The 18,276-nt window shown below is 40.9% G+C and overlaps 7 protein-coding genes across 7 annotated transcripts; 3 read left to right on the top strand and 4 right to left on the bottom strand.

Moving 5' to 3' along the window:
• Positions 1-42: 42 nt before the first annotated feature.
• UNG1 (uracil DNA glycosylase) lies at positions 43-2,301 on the top strand (the record flags this gene model as incomplete). The annotated part of the gene is made up of 2 exons (XM_064828802.1): positions 43-2,181; positions 2,239-2,301. 2 exons carry the CDS (start codon positions 43-45, stop codon positions 2,299-2,301), a joined length of 2,202 nt encoding a protein of 733 aa, XP_064686004.1.
• A 454-nt stretch (positions 2,302-2,755) lies between these two features.
• Positions 2,756-3,799, bottom strand: ATC70_009574 (uncharacterized protein; the record flags this gene model as incomplete). The annotated part of the gene is made up of 1 exon (XM_064828803.1): positions 2,756-3,799. One exon carries the CDS (start codon positions 3,797-3,799, stop codon positions 2,756-2,758), a length of 1,044 nt encoding a protein of 347 aa, XP_064686005.1.
• Positions 3,800-4,000: 201 nt separating this feature from the next.
• ATC70_009575 (uncharacterized protein) lies at positions 4,001-6,507 on the top strand (the record flags this gene model as incomplete). Its single annotated transcript, XM_064828804.1, has 9 exons — positions 4,001-4,360; positions 4,420-4,498; positions 4,558-4,928; positions 4,991-5,085; positions 5,143-5,262; positions 5,318-5,550; positions 5,609-5,802; positions 5,856-6,331; positions 6,390-6,507. 9 exons carry the CDS (start codon positions 4,001-4,003, stop codon positions 6,505-6,507), a joined length of 2,046 nt encoding a protein of 681 aa, XP_064686006.1.
• A 2,523-nt stretch (positions 6,508-9,030) lies between these two features.
• On the bottom strand, positions 9,031-10,801 carry KRE5_12 (killer toxin resistant protein; the record flags this gene model as incomplete). Its single annotated transcript, XM_064828805.1, has 9 exons — positions 9,031-9,333; positions 9,389-9,791; positions 9,856-9,993; positions 10,053-10,139; positions 10,208-10,351; positions 10,410-10,486; positions 10,539-10,574; positions 10,632-10,646; positions 10,706-10,801. The coding sequence occupies 9 exons, from the start codon at positions 10,799-10,801 to the stop codon at positions 9,031-9,033; spliced, it is 1,299 nt and encodes a 432-aa protein (XP_064686007.1).
• Positions 10,802-13,113: 2,312 nt separating this feature from the next.
• On the bottom strand, positions 13,114-14,218 carry ATC70_009577 (uncharacterized protein; the record flags this gene model as incomplete). The annotated part of the gene is made up of 3 exons (XM_064828806.1): positions 13,114-13,872; positions 13,935-14,022; positions 14,088-14,218. The coding sequence occupies 3 exons, from the start codon at positions 14,216-14,218 to the stop codon at positions 13,114-13,116; spliced, it is 978 nt and encodes a 325-aa protein (XP_064686008.1).
• Positions 14,219-14,404: 186 nt separating this feature from the next.
• HGT20_19 (Bifunctional purine biosynthesis protein PurH) lies at positions 14,405-15,179 on the bottom strand (the record flags this gene model as incomplete). The annotated part of the gene is made up of 2 exons (XM_064828807.1): positions 14,405-14,602; positions 14,658-15,179. The coding sequence occupies 2 exons, from the start codon at positions 15,177-15,179 to the stop codon at positions 14,405-14,407; spliced, it is 720 nt and encodes a 239-aa protein (XP_064686009.1).
• Positions 15,180-15,760: 581 nt separating this feature from the next.
• GAT1_2 (Sodium- and chloride-dependent GABA transporter 1) lies at positions 15,761-17,112 on the top strand (the record flags this gene model as incomplete). Its single annotated transcript, XM_064828808.1, has 5 exons — positions 15,761-15,906; positions 15,962-16,041; positions 16,102-16,168; positions 16,224-16,824; positions 16,882-17,112. 5 exons carry the CDS (start codon positions 15,761-15,763, stop codon positions 17,110-17,112), a joined length of 1,125 nt encoding a protein of 374 aa, XP_064686010.1.
• Positions 17,113-18,276: the final 1,164 nt, after the last annotated feature.

Below are 18,276 nucleotides of genomic sequence, written 5' to 3' on the forward strand. Positions count from 1 at the left end.
GGGTTTCCGCCATTTTGACACTTGTTTACCTTCTATTCTACAATGCTATCACGTCTTGGCTTAGCCAATGCAAAGAAAACGGCTGCCAAATATGCTGTACGTAGTACAGTAGCTACTGCTATTCGCCCAAAGAATCACAGCAAAATGCGTCTCTATACTACAGAGAGCAACAAACCCGATCAGAACCATATACCAAAAGGATTCGAAGGTTTCTTTGGTAAATCAAAAGCAAAGCCTTCTAGCAACAGCAGCGCAAAGCCGAACGAAACCTCCAAGCCAAATTCTAGCAACAACCAAAAGCCACCCGAGATGCCAAATATCAATGTTATTGTAGGCACTTTGGCAGGTACTTACCTTCTTTACAAAGCAACCGCGCCATCAGAAAACGCTCGCGAGGTCACTTGGCAATCATTTCGCTCCAATCTACTCGACAAGGGTCTTGTAGATCGTTTAGAAGTGTTGAATCATAATAGAGTGCGAGTGTATCTGCGAAGCGAAGCCAACTCGCTCGGTGTATCACCTCAATCCTCGTTTTATTTCTCCATCGGATCTGTGGACGCATTTGAGCGCAACTTGGAGGACGCACAAAAGGAACTGGGCATTCCATCAAACGAAAGAGTACCTGTCGCCTATCGAGATGTCGTGAGCGTTGGCCAGACCTTACTCCACTTTGCCCCCACACTGTTGATCATTGGTGTGATCTACTACATGACCAAGAAGGGGCCTGGAGGTGCTCAAGGCGGTATCTTTGGTATTGGTAAAAGTAAAGCCAAGATGTTCAACCAAGAGAATCAAGTCAAGGTGACATTCAAGGATGTTGCTGGCGCAGATGAGGCCAAGCTCGAAATCATGGAATTTGTCAGCTTTTTGAAGAACCCTGCCATTTACGAGAAGCTGGGTGCCACCATTCCTAAGGGTGCTGTCTTGTCGGGTCCTCCTGGTACTGGTAAGACATTGTTGGCCAAGGCCACCGCTGGTGAAGCTGGTGTGCCCTTTTACAGTGTCTCTGGTTCTGAATTCGTCGAGATGTTTGTTGGTGTTGGTCCTTCCCGTGTGCGTGATCTGTTTGCCACTGCCAAGAAGAACGCTCCCTGTATCATCTTTGTGGATGAAATCGATGCCATTGGTAAAGCAAGAGGAAAAGGCGGTCAAATGGGTGGTAACGATGAGAGAGAAAGCACACTGAATCAATTGCTGGTTGAAATGGACGGTTTTGACTCCAATCAGCATGTTGTAGTCTTGGCCGGTACAAATCGTCCTGATGTTCTAGATCCTGCATTGCTTCGTCCTGGCCGCTTCGATAGACACATATCCATTGATCGTCCTGATATTAGTGGTCGTGCTCAAATCTTCGAGGTGCACTTGAAGCCTATCATCACCAAAGTGGACAAGAAGACACTGGCTCGTAAATTGGCTGCATTGACACCCGGCTTTGCTGGCGCTGATATCCACAATGTCTGTAATGAAGCCGCTTTGATTGCTGCGCGTCATGTCAAGGCAGAAGTCGAGGAAATCGATTTCGAAGATGCCATTGAACGTGTGATTGCTGGCCTCGAGAAAAAGTCAAAGGTGCTATCCCCTGAAGAGAAGAAGACGGTAGCCTACCATGAAGCTGGCCATGCTGTTGCTGGCTGGTACCTCCGGTATGCGGATCCTCTGTTGAAAGTGTCTATTATTCCCAGAAATTCAGCATTGGGCTATGCTCAGTATTTGCCCAAGGACCAATACCTGTATTCCAAGAAGCAGCTGTTTGATAGATCGTGTATGACATTGGGTGGTCGTGTCTCTGAGGAAATCTTTTTTGATACCATCACTACTGGCGCTCAAGATGATCTACAAAAGGTGACCAAGATGGCGTATGCTCAAGTTACCGCCTATGGTATGAACGATAAGGTGGGTCCCTTGTCATTTAGTGATCCTCAAAACGAGCAGCAATTCCAGAAGCCTTTCTCTGAGCAAACAGGGTCATTGATTGACAACGAGGCCAGAAAGATTATTGTTGATGCTTATCAACATACTCGCCAGCTGCTGACTGAAAAGAAGGCTGATATCGAGAAGGTCGCTCAATTGCTGCTGGAGAAGGAAGTGCTGAGCCGTGAAGATATGGAAAAGCTTTTGGGCAAGAGACCTTTCACTGAACTCACAGTGTACGATGAATACGTCAGAAGACCTAATAATCAGGTATGTATTAACTCATTTTGAATCAGTTTCGGATACTCATTCGGTATATTTTCGTAGACGGAAGGTGCTCCTCCTGATTTTCCAAAGGAGGATGGCGATGGTAGTGTGCAAATCAAGTAGTCTTGTTCTTTTAAAGTGTTGTACATGTATATAAAATACACTTGATAATTTAATCTGACCAAGTAATCTGTGATTGATTGGAAGCAGTGCCTAAAGAGCTGTGCAATTTGAAAACTCCATTAAAATCATCATTCACGCGCCATCTCACACTTTAAGCTCTATTTCATCCTGAGCCATGATGGGACCTGAAATCTGTACACACAAACGCAATCATACGTGAATGTAGCCAAGTGTCAAAATTATCTCAAAAGACAGATCAGAAATACACATCACAGGGGCTGGTGCAAATGTGGGATTTATTAGTCTTTTTCGATGGAGCAAGCTATACAACTACCAATTTTCATCTCCTTTGCTGTGTACAAGGTTCTATAGTAACTCGCCTGCTCTTAATCTCTTGCGCACCATGTTATATACAATACTTTTTTTTTTTCCTTTTTTTTTTTTTTTCTTGAGCCTAATTCACTTGCACGTTGTTTTGAGATATAAATTGATACAGTTGCTCACCCTCTGCGGTAGACTGTGGCTGCTCGTTTTGCTGCTGTGGTTGACTGGTGGTAGTGGCGTCTGTGGTCATATTGGCGTTTGCGGCACTGGAGGGATCCATGTTGTCAGTAGGAGCTGAGGCAGCAGCAGCAGCAGCAGCAGCAGCAGCATTGCGGGCAGATGCACAACTGGCTAAAGCGGGTTTGCTGCCTTGGGTGGTGGGTTGTAATGTTGTTTGAAAGGCTCCAGATAGATCAGCTGCTGGTAATGATGATGGAGGAGCTTTAACATACAAGAACTGCTGTGGTTTTTGCATTTGGTTACCTTTCTTTGATTTGTTATTGAAGTGTGCTTGTCGGATGTTTGCAATGTCCTTCTTGAGTACGTTATCGATACCTTTCAGTTGAAGATATTCCATGATGGTGGAGTTGGTGGATCCAGAGTTCATCAAATCAATGATTAATTGTTTTGTCTCTGTAGACAGCTTTCGATGTTGAGCATAGGCCTTGATGTCTGTAGCCATCTCATGGTTGTGCTCGTAATTCACCTTGTAGATGATCCAGCTGGATCCCATGGGCTTTGCTCGGATTTCAAATGGACACTGGATCTTTTGACTTAGCTTTTTGCGGGTGTTTTTCTTTGTGCTTGAAGTGCTAGCGGCCTCTTGTGTGGTTGTGGATGGATCAGCAGCGACAGTGGTAGTAGTAACTTCCGTAGATGCTTGCGCTTCGTTGGATGGCTCTTCAGGGGTGGCTAATTGAGAGTCGTTTGTAGCTGTCTTGGACTTTGTAGCACGATAGGCACCGGAATGCTTGCAGACAAGGACTAACTGCCTTGCCCCACTTCTCAGAGTTGATACAGCGAATTTATGTCTTCTTGCATAGCGAATAGCGGCTTGACGGATATCATTGATGCTATCGAAATTCTGTCTCACCTTGATCAACTCGTCTTCTTGTCTGTCGTTCTCCAGCATTTGTGTCAAAGAGTCGCGAATGAATGATAATTCTTCTGTCATTTTTGCTCTCAATGGGTGCAAGATGAAAGAAAAGCAAACAGAAAAAGAAAAACCTTTTATAATTCAACTGAAATACATCAACTTTTGCTTAGTGACGTCTCCTTGCCCGGATGGCTCTGCTTGTATGACTCTGTTTTAAGCATCTCTCTTCCTTTATTCAACTCTCTTTTTCTCCCTTCAAACGACTCTATTTCCTTCATCATGTCCGTGCCTTCACAGCAAGGAGAAACACCCTTTGACAGCTCAAGCAGGCTCAGCATGCCATCCAATGCCAATGTCAATCAGATATTGCAAACCTATTTTCAAAAGAAGGGCTTCAATCAAGCAGAGCTCGCGTTTATACAGCAACAGAATATCGCCTCTGAGCATAGTGTCCTTTCTCTAGAGCAATTGTCCAAGAAATTTAGCGCAGAGACGGAATCCATCAAGGAAAAGACATTGCCAGATCACATCAAGCTGCTGAAAGAGGATCCACATACCGGAGGAGGAGATTTAGAAGCACCTTGTCTAGAATATCGAAGCTTGAGAGAATGGACTTACAATGCTCTTGATCTGTACAAGGTAGACGGGGTAATGGCACATGGATATAATGCTTGACACTCAACGACTTGCACATGTAGAATGACCTCAGCACGCTATTGTATCCAGCATTTGTACACACATTCCTCCATATGATGTCCAAACAACTGGTGGATCATGGTAACGTTGGTTGTAGTTGGATATAGCAATGTGTGTGTGTGCTCACTGCATGAAAATAGCTGTCGATTTCTTCCAGGACTACAAAGACGATCACAATGAGAACCACAGCAAAGATTTAGACCAACTGCAGCAGATCAAATCAGTCAACGACATTCAGGACAGCACCATTGCCAAACTATATCTTAACAACAAGTACAATATCCGCATGCCATCCGTTCCCTTCGAGCTCTTTTTCCAATACATTCAAGACAACAAGTTTATCAACCTGATACGAATCGTAAATCAGTACTTGAATATACACATTGTTACCAGCAAACTGTCGCCGGTGTCTGCCAGTGGATCAGCCGCAGTGGATGAGGGTATTGCTGGCCATGCGAATAATCAATTGGACGACTTTCATCAAGCAACCACTGTGACAATAGACAGCCAGGTAAAATATGGCATTTGACAGGGGAATCAGAGTCATGCATGTACTCATATCTGTGCGGATAGGACAAGGCGGATGAAGACGAAATCGATCTAAACAAAGTAAAGGAAGAAGCTATTTTAGAGACAATGCAGCTGGATGATTTTGCTGCAGTGCCATAGTAAGGATAGATCTGCACTGACGTGAATGAGTAGCGCTGACCTGCTTGTTACATTAGCCGTAGCACAGACATCCAAGCAGAATTAGACTCGCTCAGTGATCTCAGAAAACGTGTGTCCCAAGGAAGCGCTGCATTACCGAGTGTCTGCATTTATACCTTTCACAATACACATGACAAGTAAGGTAGTTCTGATAGCAAATATGGATAATAGACTGACTTTCTTCGTTTCAAGGCTGAATTGTCTCACCATATCAGACGATGCAACACTGGTAGCGGGTGGGTTTTCAGAATCGTTCATCAAAGTCTGGAGCTTACAAGGCAAAAGGCTACTCAGCAAATCAGAAAGAGAGCAAGATCAGCCAGGCACAGCGTACAAGAAACTGATCGCTCATGCGGGGCCTGTGTATGGCGTCAGTTTCAGCCATGACAACCAATATCTTATCTCATGCTCAGAGGATCAGACAGGTAGGCATTTCAATGTACAATATGCAACGACACACTGTATTGATGGCCGAGACAATAGTGCGATTATGGAGCCTAGACACATTTACCAACTTGGTGTGCTATAAAAGCCATAATTATCCTATCTGGGATGTCAACTTTGGTCCTCATGGATTCTACTTTGCAACGGCGTCTCACGATAAAACGGCAAGATTGTGGAGTTGCGATCATGTAAATCCTCTGCGTATATTTGCTGGGCATTTATCCGATGTCAATGTGAGTGTGTGTGGTGTGTTTATGATGTGAATAGAGACTGATCACTTTGATAGACTGTCCGATTTCATCCAAACTCCAAATACGTGGTGACTGGTTCCAGCGACAACACAGCTAGATTATGGGATGTGCAGAGAGGAACTTGCGTGCGTGTGTTTACGGGACATACTGGACCAGTACATGCGGTCGCTGTGTCACCCAATGGACGACTCATGGCATCAGGAGGAGAGGATCACAGCATCATACTATGGGATCTAGGCAGCGGCAAAAAGCTAAAGAGTATGACAGGCCATACAGGCTTTATTTATACCGTGTGCTTTAATTATGAAAGCACTGTGCTCGTGTCGGGTGCTGCAGATGGTACAGTGCGCTCTTGGGATGTGAAAATGGGGACGCCGTATGAACACAACAGCGATTCCCCTGATCCAAAACGAAACAAACCCAATGGAAAGCAACAAAATGACAAAAAGGAGATGGAAAAGGCGAAATCCACAACGGATACGAGCAAAAGAAAGAAGGGATCCATAAAGAGGTTTGTTTCAAATGTTTGTTTTCTTGGCTTATATCCAACTCACCTCACACTGACATAGCAATGATCATCTCGCTGCATTTCATACAAAAAATACACCCATTTATACTGTACAATTTACACAACGTAATTTATGTCTTGCTGGTGGTGCTTTGAGTTCACCGTCTCTTGATTTGTAAAAAAAAAAGAAATATATACTCATCATACAATAAAACGTATTTGAGTGGGTTAAGGGTCCATCATTCAGTGGATATCTGGTCATTGTTTTTACTTGCGGGCTTATTTTTGTCAGTGTAGGCTTTATTTGTAGTGTAGGAAGTAATTGACATGTTTTTCAATCGCTACTTCAAGATAGCATTCATGCAATTCAAGATGCCTTGGTATATATTTCCTGAACAGGTCGATATCTATCATCAAAATGGTAGGACATGCACTAAAATGGTAGTTAGAGATCTCTGGTACACATTTTCGCCAAGATCTTGCCATTTAAATCCAAATATAAGCCTAGAAGTAAGCATTTGCTCATGCTTCAATGCCAAACGGCTCTTCAAATCATTGTAACTCATACATTCAGAAATTCTTGATACAATAAGGGCCATTTTGAGCCTTAAGCAAGAGCTCCAATTAGTATTTAGTGTCTTGTGAAGCAATTATTAACACTGGAAGACGCTCCTAGATACAGTGTAGCTGTTGAGTTTTGTCCGTTTTGAAAAATAAATAGCGATTTCCGAGTTTTCGAAATTTGTCACTTAGAAAAAAGGTTATACAGATAGAAGTGAAATGTTCAATTAAAGTGAGCAGCTAATTAATAGTTTGTTTTGCTATAGCGTTTGACAACTTGGCGCTTGGAGTGTCTACAGAATCCCAAGATATCAACAAGACGTACGTTGTGCTTGGGGTGACGCTACTCTTTTATGGAAATAAAGTGTGGGTGGGCTTTTCTTTCTAATGAGACATCGTCTTTTCCCGGTGATCCAATGTTGCTTGGTGCATGCTATTTCTTACTATGAGTTAGGCGTTTCGCACAATTGAAATCCGATGCTCGTGCTCGCACGTAACATCAAATTAGTAACTGTCAATTCATTTCGTCTTGCAAGGCAACCCGTTCCTGAAAAAAATCAGAAGAGCCATTTGTAGTTTTTGCGACCATCGACGCTGCCTTTATTCCGCTGGCTATTACACAAAATGACATTAAAAATAAAGAGCCTTCATCTTGACCTCGGGCCTTTTTTTTACGCATCTGTAATTCTTTGCGACAGATTTTCTTCATTCATCAACCTACGGCGCTTTATTTTTCCTTTCACAAGAGCCCAAAGCTGCTCAATAGGGTCAGCATTAATACACCACAATCTTCATTTTCTGATAGTAGAATTGCCACACTATTAGCTGCTGTTGATGCTCTTAAGATGCCCACATAAAGCTGGTCATGTGCAAATACAGGACTTGTATTAGATCTTCAGCGACTTTTTTTTAAGAGATTGTCATCACAAAAGACATGTTTATAGGGAAAAACCGCCAACAAAAACAAGAAAAAAAGTATTTAAGCTAAGCAATTGTCCTTTCAAATTCATGGCCCCAATTTAATCAGCATCGCAATCATTCTTGTCATCAACATTGTCATGATCAGAAAGGTATTTGGATCAGCCAGCAGCAGCAACGTCTGCCAAAATTGATTCAATCTCAGCTTATTTTTTTCTGCTCAAGATTGGTCAACTTTTGTCCTTTTTTCGACTTGATTGAACTATTTCATGATATTCGACTATATAAGCTGTAATGATCATCCAATGTTTCCTAGTACATTCTTGCAGTGCTTTTCAAGGCGCTTCCAATGGTGCTAATTGTAATAGGTATTTTGAATGAAATTGCTGAGCAATTTGGTAAGATATGAAATGAGGTTTTTAGCGAAAATGTCGAGATTTTGCATACAAAGGCTTCAAAAACAGAGTTCCAGGAGTTACTTTAGATTGAGAGAAACATTTTGATTCAATATATACCATAGTAAAAGACTTCATTTTCAAGGCGAAAAACGCGATCGTTTGAATTTCGATGAAAACCATGAGGGGGTACCTCATGGTTTTCGGTCAATTTTTGGCCATGTTTTTTTTGGGTCTTCAAAAAGTTGAGCAAAGGTGTCAGGAAGTTACTACTACTCGAGTACAATTGTTTGGCGTCATTCCAGCGGCTCAGAAAGGTCTCTATGTCAAGATATGAAGGCTTGAAACTGTCCAATTTGGTCATGTTTTTGCTTTATGGCTTATATTTACAAGGCATGAATCTCATCTTTGGTAGCTGAAATCTTCTGAAGGCCAGCTCTGCAGCCTGTGCACCTTCCAAATCGAATAGGAGGCAGATTGATTTTGGTAAAGCTAATTCATGCAAATTTTGATGCGTTATGTTCTTGTTAAGTTCATTGATAACAGAAATGAAAAGCCAAATTCTCTGCTTGTATGTTATATGATTAAAAGTAAAGCTTTCTAAGGCACGTTGTTATAAAAAGCCTGGGTATTACTATCTCGGTAAAAGCCTTATTTGTGCTTGCCATATAACGATTAAGAGTTTATTTAATTATGGTATTGCTTTAAAAAATGCAGGTGTATTTATTACTTATTTATAGAAAAAAAAAACTACCAACCCTACCCAACCATCCAACCAAAGGGTATGCTTAAGAGAAAGAGATAAAGAAAAAGTATAAGAAAAAAAGACTAATCATTGTCGCCTCCATCATCGTTATCCTCCTCGTCATTTTCATCATTAACGTCGTCCTCTTCATCATCGTCGTCCTCTTCATCATCGTCGTCCTCTTCATCATCGTCGTCCTCTTCATCATCGTCGTCATCTTCATCATCGTTGACCTCGTCTTCCAATTCATCCTCTTCTACATTGTCCCAGACAACCTTGCTGGTACCATTTTCTTTTTGTTTTACTGTGATATTACTTATACAATCGTCAATGCCTTTTCGTTTTTTTCCTCTACAAGCTTGCTTTTTTATCGCTTCACATATAGCCTACAAAAGCATTGTTAACAATATTATTATTATTGTTATTATTTTTTCCACTTACCACGAGATCCAAAAGACCTTTTGCGACTTCAGTTGATTCTTCAGCAAAGCTATTCAGGTTTGAGGGAAAGGTTATTGATTTAACCTTCTTGGTAATATAGAGGTTATTAGATTTTAAAAATACGACACATAAGTGCATTTCAAAACCCATAGCAATGAGGTAGGGAATGTAGACATCGTCTTTTTCTTGATTGATTGCGTTCTTGTTTATCACCGAGTTGAGCAAGGCTTTTGAAGCTACAACAGTCTTTCTTTTGTCTTTGAAGTATTTGGGTGTTGAACATTCTTTCGCAACTTCACCGTAGCCATGGTCTTGAAGTTTAGAGTTGCTGATTGCTATTAATCTGAGGTCCATCTTCATCTTTACCCCTAACGAAAGTAAAGATCCAGGGATCGTATCGCCCCTAAGATAAAGAGTTGTTGAATGAGAACACAGGGCACGTAAAATGCAACAAAGTAGTATATTACCAATGGGGGATGATGGAGGAATTTTTGAACGCTTTTTCAACCAATGGTCCCCAGAATTTGACAACATAATCACATTCAGAATAAGACTTGATCAGTGAGCTTTCGAAAAGGTAGGCTTCTTTTAGATGCTTTTTGATCCTATTCTCGTAATAAAGTCAGTACATACTTGCAGTCAGCCAAATCATTTAGATACTTACAGAAATTTAAGGATTGAGACACAAGTAGTAGTGTCTTTGTTCTTCTTTACAGTAGTTTCCAGCTGATTAAGAGATAATTGTAATCCCCTATTTGTTGTTTTATTGCTCTAAAAAAGGATGAGTTTTTTGAACAAACGGTTACTTTCAGATTATACCTCATCACGTGGTCAAGCTCTTTTTCGTCGAACTCAGGACCCTTAGAGAATTCAACAATAATATTTCTTAAGGTTGGTGACAACAGCATCAAGGGCGAGCCAGGGCTTGTATCTGATATGTCAAGTATATGATTTCTTGATAGTCTTCAAGTGTACGTGTTAGAATGAAATGTATTCTTCAAGAAAAAAAAAAAAACGATACGTTTTGTAGTATAGAGTCTTGTAGTTTCTAGGCTTTGTGCGACTTATTGAATTAAACATAGACTTCACATCGTTGAACTAAAGAGGCGTGTCAGTGAGGGCAGTTAGTGTTTAATCCGTCAGCACCTACTTGCTTTGGTTTCTTTTTCGTTTTCTTCTGCTTGCTCTTTAAAATATAGATGAGAAACTAGATTATCAGTTCAAAAAACTGTTAAAGGTTTACCATTAATGCTTTTCTCTATTTGAAGTCTGTCAATTAGTCTTTTATAATGACATATTAACGATGAATGATTATACCTGTTCTAAAATTGCCTTCTCTTGAGCCTCTGCATAAAGGAGTTCTCTGTTTTTCGCGTTCCTGAAAAGTTTTTTATTTAACTTATTGGTGTACATTTTTATTGAATAGTAAAGATAAAGGGATAATACTATGCGCTTCTGTACTCCCAAATATTTTCAGTATATTTTGGAGACTTGGCCAAATAGCAAATCATATCTTGGGCTTTCGATGACGTATGCTGACAAGAAACGTATGTTTCAAAATTTAAAAAAAGTTGATAATAATTCTGTTTTTCCTTGTTTTATATTTCATCTAATGCTCCAATATCAGACTGAACTTGTGGCAAGGAGAGCGACATCAACGCGTCTTGTTGCAAGCAGTAGGTCTAGCTGCTCGTGTTTGATATTGTTGTGTGTATAGGTGGTGTGGCCTGCAGTCAGTAGCAGATATTGGGTTGATGTACCGTGCTGCCAAACATCGCTAGAATTTGAAAGCTGTCTCTTTTGACTGGTTGATTGTAGGTTCACATCACAGTTCTCTTATCAGCATACAAAGGTAAGAAGATAGCAAGTTTATATTCAGATATATATATTGACTAGCTGCGTGCTGTCTTGAAAACGTTCTGTAGCGGGCATACGCATGAATCACCCACAGCAATATCAGGCTGAACTTGTGGCAAGGAGAGCGACATCAACGCGTCTTGTTGCAAGCAGTAGGTCTAGCTGCTCGTGTTTGATATTGCTGTGTGGATAGGTGGTGTGGCCTGCAGTCAGTAGTAGATATTGGGTTGATGTACCGTGCTGCCAAACATCGCTAGAATTTGAAAGCTGTCTCTTTTGACTGGTTGATTGTAGGTTCACATCACAGTTCTCTTATCAGCATACAAAGGTAAGAAGATAGCAAGTTTATATTCAGATATATATATTGACTAGCTTCGTGCTGTCTTGAAAACGTTCTGTAGCGGGCATACGCATGAATCACCCACAGCAATATCAGGCTGAACTTGTGGCAAGGAGAGCGACATCAACGCGTCTTGTTGCAAGCAGTAGGTCTAGCTGCTCGTGTTTGATATTGCTGTGTGGATAGGTGGTGTGGCCTGCAGTCAGTAGTAGATATTGGGTTGATGTACCGTGCTGCCAAACATCGCTAGAATTTGAAAGCTGTCTCTTTTGACTGGTTGATTGTAGGTTCACATCACAGTTCTCTTATCAGCATACAAAGGTAAGAAGATAGCAAGTTTATATTCAGATATATATATTGACTAGCTGCGTGCTGTCTTGAAAACGTTCTGTAGCGGGCATACGCGTGAATCACCCACAGCAATATCAGGCTGAACTTGTGGCAAGGAGAGCGACATCAACGCGTCTTGTTGCAAGCAGTAGGTCTAGCTGCTCGTGTTTGATATTGCTGTGTGGATAGGTGGTGTGGCCTGCAGTCAGTAGCAGATATTGGGTTGATGTACCGTGCTGCCAAACATCGCTAGAATTTGAAAGCTGTCTCTTTTGACGGGTTGGCTGCAAGTCCTCCACCCTAGTTGCTGTTACGAAACTGGTTGGCTAAACGTGGTGCTTTCAACGCGAATTGGCCTTACTAAAGAAGTGCTTTTTGAATAACTTGACTCGATGAGATCAAACATCAAGATACAATTTTGACCACAAACACTTCTTGATGGACTATCTTTTGGACAAATATACACTCATCCCGGTTCCCAATAGCTGCCTCACGGGCATTTTCTGCTAAAGTTTATCGACCTTGTAGGCTAACTTGCAAAAACTAAAAATAAACTGAACACTGATTGAGAATGGATGGGCCATACCTTTATGAACAACCAGAGGTCTTTTTTTTTTTCAAATAGGCGTGTCTGGCGACTTTTGCACATGAGATCATGGCTACTTGCGTATATCTGTGGTATCTAATGTTATACAGTATGCTGCATCTGACTTTTAGAAATTGTCATGCTTCTCGAAAAATTACTCTCAATTTGTCGATTTCTTCATCTGATTGCTTTTTAGGCACAAGTGAATGTCTATTAAAATAAGCAGTTAACCAGAATTGCTTTTTTTCTATAGCAATTAACGATTTGGCGTTCAGGTTGTCTACAAAATCTATGAACATCACTGAGGCGTACAATGTCACACGCATCCGCAAATCTTCGAGATAGTTTTTTGCTCAAAACTGCTCGAGGGAAGCACATTGCTCTATAGCCCTACGCTCAATCTCTGTTATCGTTAGATGCGACTCATTAATAGTGTAATTATTCGTTACAATAAGGCCTCCGTCCGTGTCCATGGTATCAAGAAGCTCATTCATGAATTTCACAGAATGGGGAGAAGCTGTGCCCTTTGCTACTGGCTTGTTGTTCTCGATGACAGTATTCTCCTCAACATCAACTTACTCCATAGTAATCATGTGCTTTATTTGATAATATTTACAACTTGTTATTGGTGATAGGATCAACCTTGGCGAGGAACTCCTTCAAGTATTGATTACACTCTTCAGGCTTCTCCCAGAGAATCCAATGACCAGATCCAGGAACAAGGTGCATCTCTACACCAGGGATGAATTCAGGCATCTTGGCAGCCATGGAGGGAGGCAAAGCTCTATCGAGTTCAGCAATGACCATCATGGAAGGTTTCTTAATAATGGGGTCCAAATCCTTGCATTGAACATAGTTGTTGTGTGTTTGCTTGTACCAATTCAAACCACCACGAGCACCTTGTTTGGTATACCACTCAATGTAATAATTCATCACCTTCTCGGGTATCTTTTCACTGCGAGGTCTGTCTTCACGACCTTCAGCCAATTTACCAGTCTTGGGGTCAATCAAGGGTTGAGAGATCATTTCATCGACAGGACGGAAGATGCGACGAAAGAATTTGCCCACATTTTCATTGATGTCCTTTTCAGCTTCAGGTGTGGCCAAGTACAGTTGGTATTTGAAGTTGGGAAGTACTTGGACAATTTGCTCTAAAGTGACATCTTGTTGAGCAGGAGCTGTGTAGGGAGTACAGAAACTAGCAAGAGCTCTGACTCTCTCGGGGTAGAATTGACCAAAACGCCATGTAACGGCTCCTCCCCAATCATGACCGATGACAGTGATTGTAGGAATCTTAAGATGATCTAAAAGACCAGCTAAATCCTTCGACACAGTGCCAAAGCCATATTCAGCAGGATCGGCAGGACCATCCTTGAATTTTCATGCAAAACGGGTAAATAAGGTTTACCTTCCAATCTGATTCTAATACTTACTGTTTCACCAAAACCACGGAGAGAAGGCACAATGACACGATAACCGAGCTCTACGAGGAAAGAGATTTGCTCTCTCCATCCAATCCAACTATAGACAACATGAACATGTTGGTTTGTATACAGTTGAATCAAGTACACGCTGAAATTACTTACAGATCAGGCCAACCATGGATAAGCAACAAGGCCTTTGAAGAAGACGAGTTTTCATCCACATAATGCATACGTATGCCATTGATTTGAGCGTATTGATGGTTGTAGGTAGAGGGATCGTATTTATCCAACATGTTTATTTGTGTGTGTGTGTGAAAACAAGAAATGCGAAAAAAAAAGAAAAGGATGGGTGTGCTTTTATATGCTAAAACGAAACATTCAATGAACGCGCACACTGCTATTTTGGGATTCTGCTTACTTGATGAGAAATAAAGGTTAAACAACAGAAATTGAAGGGTAAAAATGTTTAGCCCTTTCGATCACTTGTTACTGCCAAAGAGTCTATTCCAAAAAGAGCTCTTCTCCTCTCTGCTTTCCTCTGTTCGGCCATCGGCATAACGTATCTGCTTGATCGTTTCTGTCACACCGTTGGATTTCTTGGTAATGGTCGTTTCCTGGGTCCCATCCGGTTGATATATAGTTCGAGAAGTTGTGGATGTGAATGACCAACCACCATTCTAATGCAAAGGAGTTTAGAATCAAATGGATTAAATCAAGCAAATTCCAGCTTACCTTATCTTCAGAGGGTGGTGCATCCTTACTGTTAGTATGCGTTACAGGAAGTGCATCTCTGTTTATGTTGAATATCTCGGCGGGTGGTTGCTGGAAAAGTAAATTGAATATCAATCCTGCTGGTGAGGGTGTCGTTGCTGTTGAAGATGATGGCACCATGTCTCTTGATGCTGCTGCCACTGGGGTTTCTTCTGTAGTAGAGATACCTCTACTTTCTTTGGATTTTCTGGCTAATCGCTTGAAATCGCTTCCACCATAGCCATCTTCCTCTACTACAGTGGATGCAGGCACCATACTATCCAAGTTTCTACCATTAAACACGGTGGTAATTGTATCGCCAATCTGCTTCGCTCCAGGAAATCCACTCTTTTCTTCATCTTCAAATATGCTCGAGTCAATCAGCTGTCTAAACATGGTTGAGAATGCCCCTTGCATAATGTTGTTCATGGCATTTTCAATGGCCTCTAAATCAGCGTCAAATTGGCTGGCATGGTTGTTGTTTGTTGGTGGTTGCTTTGACATTCCCGTGCGTAGTAAACTAGAGAATCTTGAAATGAAAGTGGAGTGTATTTGTAAGCTACTAGCAGGTTGTTTTTCAAAGTGACCGCAATTCGTTTATCAGGGTTGCATTGATGAGGATTGTTTCGTTTCTGGTAGTGTCTACTTGCACCATTTTGAGTGGTATATTAGGCTTTTCGAGTAACGAATGGTTTAATGAGGCTATATCATTTTCAAGAGGTTACCAAGGCTCTAGCCATGGATCTGGAGATATCGTTAGTAGTACCATTGCCTGATCAACTCGCTCCAAATAAACACTGAACTCTTTCAAATGAATCTTGCTCATTATTACTGAGGATGCCGCTAAATATGAATGGTATTTCCTACTCTACTTCATTTGTTGCATATTCTCTTTAGCGCGATATAGCTGCGCTACTGATAGGTACAATTAGATGGCGTAGTAAAGCCTTGCTAAGCATGTATTTGTAAGCCAAATACTGTTAAAGTGACCGTAATTTGAATTTAGTGTTGCATAAGATTTGTCATTGAAAAGCAAAGATAAATTTTCCATACTCCTTTCTCTCTCTCTCTCTTTATATCCAACAATGTCTACTATTCTCAGTGAATTCAATCCTTCTTTCAAGACGCATCAATCCAAGCCAAATGAACCCAAAAGTACCATGTTTACATGCCTTTCATGTCAGGTAGCTTTCCCCAACTCTGAAAAGCAAAGAAATCATTATCGTACCGAGTAAGTGTAGTATACTATAGATGAACACCTCTTCATATGACTAACATGATGATAGCTGGCACAAGTACAATCTGAAGCGTAAGATTGCTAATTTGTCCTCTGTTAATGCTGAGCAATTTGCACAAAAGGTGCTTGGTAAGTGGATCCAAAGCAGGAGCATGGCGAAGAGTTACTGACATGGACCGTCTATAACAGCCCAGCAGCAGCAAGGTAGGGAGGAACAGGAAAAACAAGGGCTGATTTATGAATGCCCTCTTTGCAAGTAAGTCGCTATACTTGATCTGATATACATGGGATGCTGATGAGCATTTGATCAGGAAATCCTACTACTCTGAAAATGGCTACAACAATCACATTCAATCGAAAAAGCACCTGGAATTAGAACAAAAAGCTGACGAGGAAGCGGAAAGAGACGATCTAGAGGATACTGTAATGATGGATGATACCACTTCACCTACTAGACAAGCAAAACCGACTGATCCTCTTACTGACTGTTTGTTCTGTAACCAAAGCAACCAAGACATCAACACCAACCTCCAACACATGTCCAAGGCTCATGGCTTCTTTTTACCCGATATCGAATATCTTAAGGATAGCCAAGGACTGATCAAGTATTTGTCCAACAAGATCCAGCTGGAAAAGTTATGCTTATATTGTAATGGTCGTGGAAAGGAATGGCAATCTGCAGCAGCAGCTCGTGCTCACATGTTGGATCGAGGACATTGTAAAATGGCATACGATGAAAGTGAGGATCCAGAGCAATTACTTAAATTCTACGATTTTGGCATAGAGGATGAGGCAGAGCCTATGGATGTGGATGAGGATAAAGTCAATTCAGACGAACTCGTGCTGGAGAATGGAATGAAGCTGGGTCATCGTAAATTTCTCAAATATTACAAGAGAAACCAAGCTAGAAAGGTAAGCATATAGACGAGATAATAAACGGTTTAGCTGTGTATTCACACACACGGGTAGACACTTGTTTCTGAAGCCGATGAAGCACAGCAGCAACAACAAGACCAACCAGAGACACTTCGTAGAAAGGAAAAACGCCATCTGGCTATCACAGATGGAAAGGAACAAGAGATCCAGAGAACTGCAGAGGGAATCAAGGAGACAGCCAAGAAGCAAGATTTTGCTAGACAACTTGCTTTCAAACAAAACAACAACCAATTACTTCGTGCTCGTATCCAGAATCCCATTTAGACACTCTTTTTATGTTGCATTATATATCGAATTACTAATAAAAGTGCATTTTTGATCTTGTATGAGTGTTTCCTTCAAGAATTTGCTCCAACCCTTATATTTTACATTATGGTATGTCGTATGAGACAGTGTATGTCTTGGAATCGGGTGCGATGTCCAAGATCTAATCAACGTAAAAACGTATGCTTCAAAGAAACATACTAAAGACACAATACCGTAAAGAAAGAAAGAAAGATATTATGTATGATAATTCACTTGAGGACTATTAATCAAAGAAAGCAAGTATATCATGGATACACCATTAAGCAATAAGAGCACCAGACATTACGGTTAAAGCACATTACAGCAATAATGCAGCAGGAATACAAGTATACAATGCATCATATTGGCAACATTACAAAAATGAGGTATCAACCTGCATTTACACTAGAATTTTATATGATACACACTCCACGGAACTTTTCAGATCAAGGTACACGAAGCAAATTGGATCAAATACGATGCTCCCCATATACAACAATACACACGGCTCATTTCTAATCTTACAATACACCAAGGCTGTGCCTTTACATACGGTAATATACCCAAACGCTGCAACATTTGGCTATATTGAAGTGTTAATTGCTCGAGTTACAGGCTGTTTTAGACAACCAGGGTAGTGCCAAACAGTGTTTCTCGACTTGTAGCTACTTGCTGATGCTTAATCTCAAATTTTTTTGGGTCACGTCAGATTGATGAAAATCCTCAATTTTTCATGAGTATTAGCAAGGCAAAATCCTTAAAATTCAATTGATCGCATTTTTCACCCCCCAAAACGTCGTTTTGTCCTATGATGTATATTAGATCAAAATGGTTCTAGAAACCCAATGCAACACCCTAAGCTGTTTAATCAAGGCTTTCATAAACGAAACATTGACTTTTTTGCCAAAATCTTATATTCACATTTTTGATGATTACATGGTACTTTTGGTGAAAAAGTTTGATGTATATAGCACCGTTAGATGCTTCTTCAAAAATGCTTCAAAAAAGTATAGGACGAAGAGTACGGCAAATACGACTAATGTAGTCAAATTTGCTCTGCAAGCTCAAAGAGGTCGAAAATTAAATATCTGAAAAGGAAATAAACCTACCTTGCGGAATTTGAAATACTCACTGTCAGCTTAA

Source organism: Mucor velutinosus (assembly GCF_035048745.1).
Source record: "Mucor velutinosus strain NIH1002 chromosome Unknown tig00001563, whole genome shotgun sequence".
NCBI lineage: Eukaryota > Fungi > Mucoromycota > Mucoromycetes > Mucorales > Mucoraceae > Mucor > Mucor velutinosus.